This window comes from Pecten maximus, chromosome 7 (genome assembly GCF_902652985.1).
Source record: "Pecten maximus chromosome 7, xPecMax1.1, whole genome shotgun sequence".
NCBI classification, from domain to species: Eukaryota; Metazoa; Mollusca; class Bivalvia; order Pectinida; family Pectinidae; genus Pecten; species Pecten maximus.
Window position 1 is genome coordinate 18604686 of NC_047021.1, and position 9417 is coordinate 18614102.

The 9417-nt window shown below is 38.4% G+C and overlaps 1 protein-coding gene across 1 annotated transcript; it reads right to left on the reverse strand.

Annotated features, from left to right (window-relative positions):
* Positions 1-3454: 3454 nt before the first annotated feature.
* Positions 3455-9417, reverse strand: LOC117331104. Its single transcript, XM_033889699.1, has 6 exons — positions 9297-9417; positions 8320-8513; positions 7343-8009; positions 6761-6950; positions 6132-6240; positions 3455-3529 (listed from the first exon to the last, which is right to left on the reverse strand). The coding sequence occupies exons 1-6, from the start codon at positions 9415-9417 to the stop codon at positions 3455-3457; spliced, it is 1356 nt and encodes a 451-aa protein (XP_033745590.1).

Genomic DNA, 9417 nt, shown 5'->3' on the forward strand with positions numbered 1-9417 from the left:
TCAGCTGCACCATTTGTACAATTTTGGATCTCTACCCCAAGGGGATGCTACCAGGCGAATATGAGCGATATCCATTGCTTAGTTTCAGTGGAGAAGTTGTTTATATCAATTCAGGCAAATTGACCCCCTCTGGCCCGCCCCTCAGCCCCATCATTTGTACAATTTTGAATCCCTACTCCCAAGGGGATGCTACCAGTCAAATATGAGAGATATCCATTGCTTAGTTTCAGAGAAGTTGTTTATAACAATTTAGCCAAACTGGCCCCTTTTGGCCCCGCCCCTCAGCCCCAGGGGGGTCAGCCCCACCATTTGTACAATTTTGAATTCCTTCCCCAAGTAGCTGCTACCAGGCAAATATGAGCGATATCCATTGCTCGGTTTCAGAGAAGTCGTTTATATCAATATAGCTCAATTTACCACATTTGGCCCTGCCCCTCAGGCCCCTGGGGGGTCAGCCCCATCATTTGTACAATTTGGAATCCCCACTCAATAGTGATGCTACCACACAAATATGAGCGATATCCATTGCTCCGTTTCAGAGAAGAAGTTGTTTATATCAATATAGCTCAATTGACCACATTTGGCCCCATCCCTCAGGCCCCTGGGGGGTCAGCCCAATCATTTATACAATTTTGAATCCCCACCACATAGTGATGCTACCAGGCAAATATAAGCAATATCCATTGTTTGGTTTCAGAGGAGAAGTCGTTTATATCAATCTAGCCAAACTGGCCCTTTTTGGCCAGCCCCTAAGACTCCCAGGGGGTCAGCCGCACCATTTGTACAATTTTGAATTCCTACCCCAAGTAGGTGCTACCAGGCAAATATGAGAGGTATCCATCGCTCGGTTTCAGAGAAGAAGTCATTTATATCAATATAGCCCAATTGACCACATTTGGCCCCGCGTCTCAGGCCCCTGGGGGGTCAGCCCCATCATTTGTACAATTTTGAATCCCCACCCCATAGTGATGCTACCAAGCAAAGATGAGTGATATCCATTGCTTCGTTTCAGAGGAGAAGTTGTTTATAACAATTTAGCCAAACTGGCCCCTTTTGGCCCCGCCCCTCAGCCCCAGGGGGGTCAGCCCCACCATTTGTACAATTTTGAATTCCTACCCCAAGTAGCTGCTACCAGGCAAATATGAGCGATATCCATTGCTCGGTTTCGAGAAGAAGTCGTTTATATCAATATAGTCCAATTGACCACATTTGGCCCTGCCCCTCAGGCCCCTGGGGGGTCAGCCCAATCATTTGTACAATTTTGAATCCCCACTCAATAGTGATGCTACCAGACAAATATGAGCGATATCCATTGCTCCGTTTTAGAGAAGAAGTTGTTTATATCAATATAGCTCAATTGACCACATTTGGCCCCATCCCTCAGGCCCCTGGGGGGTCAGCCCAATCATTTATACAATTTTGAATCCCCACCACATAGTGATGCTACCAGGCAAATATAAGCAATATCCTTTGTTTGGTTTCAGAGGAGAAGTCATTTATATCAATATAGCTAATTGACCCCTTTTGGCCCCACCCCAGAGGCCACCAGGGGGTCAGCCCCATCATTTGTACAATTTTGAATTCCCTACCCATAGGGATACTTCTGACCAAATTTGGTGAAATTCCGATCAGCGGTTATGAAGAAGTAGTCAAATAAGTCAATTGTTGACGGACGGACGACGGACAGACGACGGACGCCACGTTATGGCATAAGCTCACCTTGGTCCTTCGGACCAGGTGAGCTAAAAAGTATTTGATTCTCCCTATGAGACTTTGAGACCTTGTCGAAGGTGACCTAAAAATACCTGGACTAGCATCTGAATCTCCTCCTGAAGCTGTGATTGTCCCCTCAAAGGTGTAGGTGTTGGATGTGATAATTGCTACTCTGCCACCACCACCTCGAACTCCTCCATTGGCCTGGATGACACCATTCCCAGACAGAGACTGTCCATCCAGGATAATACTTCCTCCACTGGCACCATCCTGACCGTCCATCTTTATATCACCGTTTACAACCATGCCACCTGTAACGACAATTTCTACCTGTCCGCCGCCTCGCTTGGTCGAAGCTGTGGCACCATTTCCATTACTTCCATGAGTTCTAGGTTCAATAACACTTCCATAAGGATCTGCTGTGCTGTCCTTTCCTGTACCACCATGTGTAGCTCCAGTTGAAGAGGATGATGCTGCTCCTGGACCATTTGTCTGGTAACCTGCTCCAATTCCATTGATCTCACCTCCAAATTTGATTTCCAATGAACCAGTGTTAATGGTTGTCTTGTTGACACCATCAGGATCACCAAGAATATTTAATTTTCCTCCAGCCTCAATTACAATGGATGTGAATGTGTGAGATACGGCAGCCAGATTACATTCCTGGGTCCGTGGAATATACACATCACCAGTGCAGGTGAGATTGGTTGTCTGGCTCAGGTATGTTGTCGTATATCCCGCCTGGAGAGTGTATGATGATGTAGGGATACTGAAGGTAGAAACAATCTGATAGTCTGTAATTTGTACAGTGGTTTTCTTACTCCCAGAGGATCCCTCACATTTGGTGGATCGTTGTATATCTCCTTCATAGTCCACAGCCAGTGTATCTAACAACAATACACTCTGTGACGGGGCCAAATTTGTTCCAGATGTACCAGGGAATGCCATCTTTAGTTTACCGCCGTCTCTGATGGTGAGGTGTTTAGTATTGAGAAGCAAGGCACCACACAAATCCAGAGTGACATCTCTTTCCAGTACAGTGGTCTCTGGTAATTCTATCTTTGCTCTCTCCTTCACGTTGATGTCATTGGGTAAAACAACATTATTTCTATTAACAGAAGATTTGGTAGCATAGTAAAATTCAGTGTATTCTTCAACTACAAATGTTGAGCCAGTTACACTGATAATGTTGGCTACCCTGGCTTTTAAGGCATCTGAAGCTGATGCTCTGGCCTGTAAGCCAAAGATGCATTTCGATTTTACCTCAATGGTATCCACCTCTAAAACGAGAACATTATCTGGTACAACTAGCTGTGATACAGCTTCAGTCTCCCCACTGTTTTTGATGATGACCTGCAAAAAAAAAAAAATTATCATGTATTTCAATGTTCTATACATTTATCAATGTTAAGTAGTATTAACAGACAAATATCATCAAATGAGATTTGTATAAACAGAAAATAGATTTGATAAAGACCTAGTACCAACATGCTACTGCTGTATTGGAATGGATATAAATAGTTACAGAAGTTTAAATCAAATTATTCAAGGAAAATATGCCATAACTTCACAAAATTTGAGGGGTGTGTGCTAAAATCTAATTTCAGAATAGCTCTTACAGATGTGGTAGGAGATATGGCATTGTTGGAGGAAAGGAAGATAATTCCAGCAGCTCCCCGCTGATTTCCATCTCCACCATAGACAGTAGCTCCATCTCCGAGGTACACTGTGGTAGTGTATGTTATAGCAATAAGACCACCACCTCCTCCACCAGCCGATCCACTGCCGGACTGTCCACCATTGGCTCGGATGATACCTGAAAAAAAAAATATTTTGTAATTATTCACTATTATAACAATAATAGTTTGTGTAACTATCTGTGCTGAAGTTATAAGAAAAACAGGCAGAACAATATATGCCCAATGAATGCCATATATTGTTATATGCTATCTTGTATCAAAATAAGATTTGAATCGCCCTAAGAGTGGCTATCTGGCAAAATATAATTGTACTTTTTACTACAAAATAAATATTCAATTTTCAGACACTTTGAGGAAACAAATTGCAGGCACTCAAGTCTTCAACATAAAAAATTAACAGCAATAAATCTGGACAAAAAAACGAATACTGAAATACACAAAGGGGAATAACTTTACAACAAGAGCGGTTGGAGAACAGCATAGCTCGTCTCGCATATGTTTGTCAATAAATTTTTAAAATGTATTAATTGGAATGGTTTCGTAAATTGCATTAATAATATTTATATTGTTTACTTGATCAGATTATGTTTTGTGAATTCATGCAATTTTCAAAACCATACCGATTTATATATATATAAATTATTTATTGACAAACATTCGGGAGACAAGCTATGCTGTTGTAGATTAAATGAATATATATTAAATACAAATGTAATTGCTTTTGGACATATTTCTTCAATTTTTTGATAAAATATTATCCTTATGAGAGTTGTCTCCCTTGAAAAATGTGGACTGGTATAAATTGTCTAATGTGAGCATTTTCACATTGTTTTATTTTCAGTTTAACCCCAAGAAGTGATAGTGTAACTCCATAGGGACTCTTTTACCAAATATCAGCACCCTAGTACAATCATAAAGTGATGTGTTAATAGCTTTCAACATTTGCACAAAAATTTTAAAAATGTGTTTTTTCCCCAAAAAAATCTTTCAGTTTAACTCCGGCAAGGGATAGTTTATTCCCCACAGGGAACCTAATACCATGTATTACTATGCCTTTCAACACTCACAACATAAACTTGTGATGTATTAAAACCTCTTAACACTTGCACCAAAAACTTAACACAGAAATATTCTAAGTCCAAAAATTTGAAAATTCTGGTTTTTTCCAAAAAAAAATCTTTTAGTTAAATTAACTCCGGCAGGGGATAGTTTAACTCCAGAGGGACTCTATTGCCAATTATCAGCACCCTAGTACAATTATAAAGTGATGTATTAATACCTTTCAACACTTGCACTAAAAACAGCACCCTAGTACAATTATAAAGTGATGTATTAATACCTTTCAACACTTGCACTAAAAACTTAACGCAGAAATATTCTAAGGACAAATGAAAGTTTTACGCCAGATGGATCGATGGACAATGCCATACATATAAAAAGACTGCAGAGCTTCAGGTGATTTTGCATTTACATGGGTCATTGGGCCCATCTAGACCAGAAAGTAGGGGTCATTTTACTAAACCATCATTTTTATGGCCGCTTACTAGTGTACCATACTTTATTATGGACAACAGACTGAATTTAACTAAAGTGGCATTCATAGGATTGCCTCATAACTCAACTGTCTACTTTAATTTCTGACTGAATGTTGTTAAAACAAACATTTAAGCATCGGGCGATAGCTGCAGGTACCCCATAGGGATCCCAAAACATATAGCCGCCAAGCCAATATTGGCAAATTATCACAACTTTGAAACAAAATATTTGTGATTCTGATAATCCAAACATTAATTATGATACTGTAATATAAGTAAGATATATTTTCCTTTGTTTTCACAAACTGGTTTTATTCAAAACTTGACATAATTGATCGTTTAATTCTTCACTATAAACACCAAACTTGCTGACCCAAAACATGACGACCAAGTCAATTCGCTATCGGCGAAAAAACAAATATATTTTAATGCAAATAACCAAATCCAGTTTATGTCTACATATCTGACTGCAATATGCACATTATAAAATTTCGTTCTTTTGTGACGACTCAAATCGTCGGAAAACGACGTGAAACACGTTGATATTACTCGCTGGTTCAGCCTAGTCATACGTAGGAATTGACACTGAAGATACGTTTTTAAGAAATAATAAGCATTGTAAAATATTGTATTGATGAATTATTAAATGTACCATCACTCAAATATTTTGTGATTCTTCCTCTCGATTTCGCCATATTTCCAAGGAAATATTCGGTATTAAGAGTTTCAACTCGTTTCATACAAAAAACTTCATTTGATATGAAGCTTCACACAGCAGCCACAGATTGTTTTATCAGTAAAAGATTTTTTTTTATCGACGTCTGATGAGATAGCCATGTTCTCCAACACCAAAGGACTACCCAGCGTTCACTTCCGGTACGGACCGCAAAGTTTGAATGAGTATGTAAAGAGTTAAATTCGAAGAATATACTTCTCTTTTTTATGTGCTTATGGTTGTGTGATCTAACGGAATGGTGAAATAACTTACGAACCTAATTACTTTCGTTTTAGTATATATTTGCACTGTGCCGGCAGGCCCATGTACAAATAAAGTTGTGCGTCATTTAAAAAATTCATGCGGGATTGGCGCGGGCGCATCGTTCATCTGAAACACTGAAACTGCATGGATTTTCCAAACATATGGTTGCCACCCCTGTGACCTGTAGAGATGTGCTTGTCACACCTCGTAACAGTGTGTAGCAGACCTACCTCCATTCTGCATGGATGTACAACTGATCTCGATACTGCCACCAGCTGCACCTCCATAGCCTGTAGTGTTAGCATCTTGTCCACTGCACAAATAAAGCAAAATAACTTTAAATTCTAATTATTGTAGCAGCAAAATATGTTTCTACATTATATATTTAAAACATCCGACACAAATTATTTCTACATCAAGAAAGTGGCACTACATTCACTTCAATAAACTACAGATATATATTTATGTTACAAATGTATATAATGAATGAAGTAATAACGACAGTACGGACCAGTAAATTGTAAAATTTTCGAAGCAATGTGTCCCTTTATCAAGAGAAAACAAAAATTACCAACAATCACATACAAAGAACATTGTGTTAATGATACCTTCGGTCGTTAACTAGTGAAGACACTGTTATCTTTAGGTGGTATTCAGATGGATATTATCAAATAGCCTAATAGAAGGTTTGATTAGTAACAGTGCAAGTTAATACAATGTGCACGTGGTTACAGCCATTTAAGTGCTTCTTTTAATATAATAATGTATATTTAAACACATAATACTACATTTATTAACAATATTGTAACAGTAAAGAATGGAACGTAACTTACTTAGCAGAGATGACACCATCATTAGTGAAGGTTGCGGTGGTGATTTTGATGACTCCGCCACCTGCGGCCCTGGTATTACCTGTACCAGGCATAGAGGGGTTACGCATGTCATCATTAGTTGGGTCATTTATAGTGTCTGATGTACCTTTTCCTCCTTGGCCTCCGTGACTGGTTCCTAATGTGTTTGACACTGTAAAAACATTAAGAATTTTAAATTGAGGATTTATTTTAGAACGCTGGTTAGTATCAGACAAATGAAAATTGAAATAATATGATTTTCGTTTTAATCAAGATTAATGTCAAAGGTTTTACTTTCTGTGTCTGCAATACAACATGGTATTGACATCATATCATAGATAGTTGGAAAACATTTTATATCCACATACAGCAGAATATTGATACTAAAATCATGTTGATATATCCTGTGAAAGATATCCAAATTAACCAATGTAGAATATTTTATCAAACCAAATAATTTGGTCCAGTCAATGTATAACAAGTAAATTCTCTATAATCCGCAACCCTCTGTAAACCGACCAAATGACACAGTCGTAATGGATTCCAGTACAGAGTATGACTTACCTGATCCAGAAACAGAGGACCCTTGGCCATCAAGGTCAATATTGGCTCCATCTTCTGTCACAAAACTAGCACTGGCTTCGATCTCCAGTTTCCTACCAAGGATGGTACCAGTCGCTCCAATGAAGAGGGAGTTGAGGTCAAGCTTGTAGTTAGTGTTGTTGTCCCTCATGGTCAGTGTACTGCCAGCCAGTATGTTAAGGGTTGTGATAGTAAAAGAGGCTGGGGTCAGTGTGTTCTGTGTCTTACTGGTTCCCTTTAGTTCTACGTTAGAATTGATCATGTCCCAAGTAGAAACACCAGACAGTATTCCTTCAAAGAAGAAGTCACCCTTATACATCTTCACAGTTGATGGCAACTGTAAAACGCCTTCATTATAAACATTGGCATTGAATGGCAGATAGAGGTTTGACTGACTTATCGCCAATGACTGGTGGTGACCAACATGGATCACGCCCTTATTTTCTGGGTTATTGATGAAGTCTTCACCGTAGACGTTCTGGACCGTCAGAGAGTGTGTTGTAGTTGTGGCACTTGGCTCTAAAGCCATGTGGGCACCATTCAGAATATACAGTTCATCAAGAGTAATGGATGCAGTATCAAAGGGCACCCAGGTACGACTAGATTCATCGCCAGTGATGGAAGTCATGTCCATGTTTGAGATTTTAGACTGTTGGGAATAAATGAAATACAAACATTATAATTGTATTGTAACATTGCATTATCTTCTCTTTGCAAGTTAATGAATTAAATATTTCTGAATTGTACAATATATTGATTTTCTAATAAGTAACATATGCTAATATTGGCATTACATTGCAAATATTATATCTATTTTCACTTGGCAAGGGTAAATAAAGATGTTAACTTTCTAAGTTTTAAAAAAAAAAAATTTTTTATATATAATATATATATATATACTAGACTGAGGATGTTTTAGAATATGTTATAATATCTACATGATTTAGGGTACTTAATACCTTTATATTACTGCTGGGTGTCTTGTTATCAATGTAAAGCATCTTTTTGCCCGCGCCCTCTACATAAACCGTTCCTGCTCCTCCGTCCCCGTTGGTTGCTCGACCTCCGTAAGCCAGGTGTTTCCCAGTGAACTCAGATGTAGTATAGGTAATCGAGACCCTACCCCCACCACCTCCTCCACTGATGGTATCACCTTGTAAAACAAGAACACAGGAGAGGTTATAGTTTTCAAAGATAACCAGCACACATCCAGTTCTACTATCTCAAATAGAAATAAAAGCAAAGCATCTGTGGCCTGTTCGTTTATGCGAACAAACTGGTTCATCAGTTTTTAAATGTAATATTTCAAACATATATCTTGACGGACCTGAAAATGTTAATACACGCCTTGGAAGTCTTTGTCAAGTCTCATCTGAAAACAATATAAAATCACTAGGTCCGTTTTATTTTATAAACGATCAACACCGGTCCAAATGCTCTAATCGCTTGGATTGCAAAAAAAGGAAAATGGCCCTGGTTCATTTTTCTTTTCTTTTCTTTTTTTTTACGGTTGAATTAGGTTAAGAAATTGAATAATAAAAACAATTATTATTATAATTCTAAGTATCTGCTTCATTTATATAACTGTTTTCTTTACTTTTGTCTTGTCATGATATGTACAAGGTTTCAGAAGTGCACCAGTGTGTGGCACATTATCCCAGTCACATATCTAAGGGTACATAGTTAAACTCCTCAACAGTTTCTTAAAGCTACCTCTGTTTTACTTTTCTTATGGCTAACCTCTGTTTTACTTTTACCAATGTAGTTCATACTGGTGCATAATACAATACACATAAATACATAATTCTATATACAGTTTAATCCAATGTTTGGTAGTTCCTAATTGAGTTTGGACTTTGCCCTTAGCTGTGACCTTGACTTTACTAACAAACAATCCTATTTATTTAATAGACATGAAGGGTTAGATTATACTAACCATCTCCACCATTGGCTTGTAAGGTACCCGATCCAGAGAAAGAGTTAGTCACCAACATAAGTGATCCTCCACTGGCACCTCCAGCACCAGACACACCTGCCTCTCCGTCACAGCTGATCAT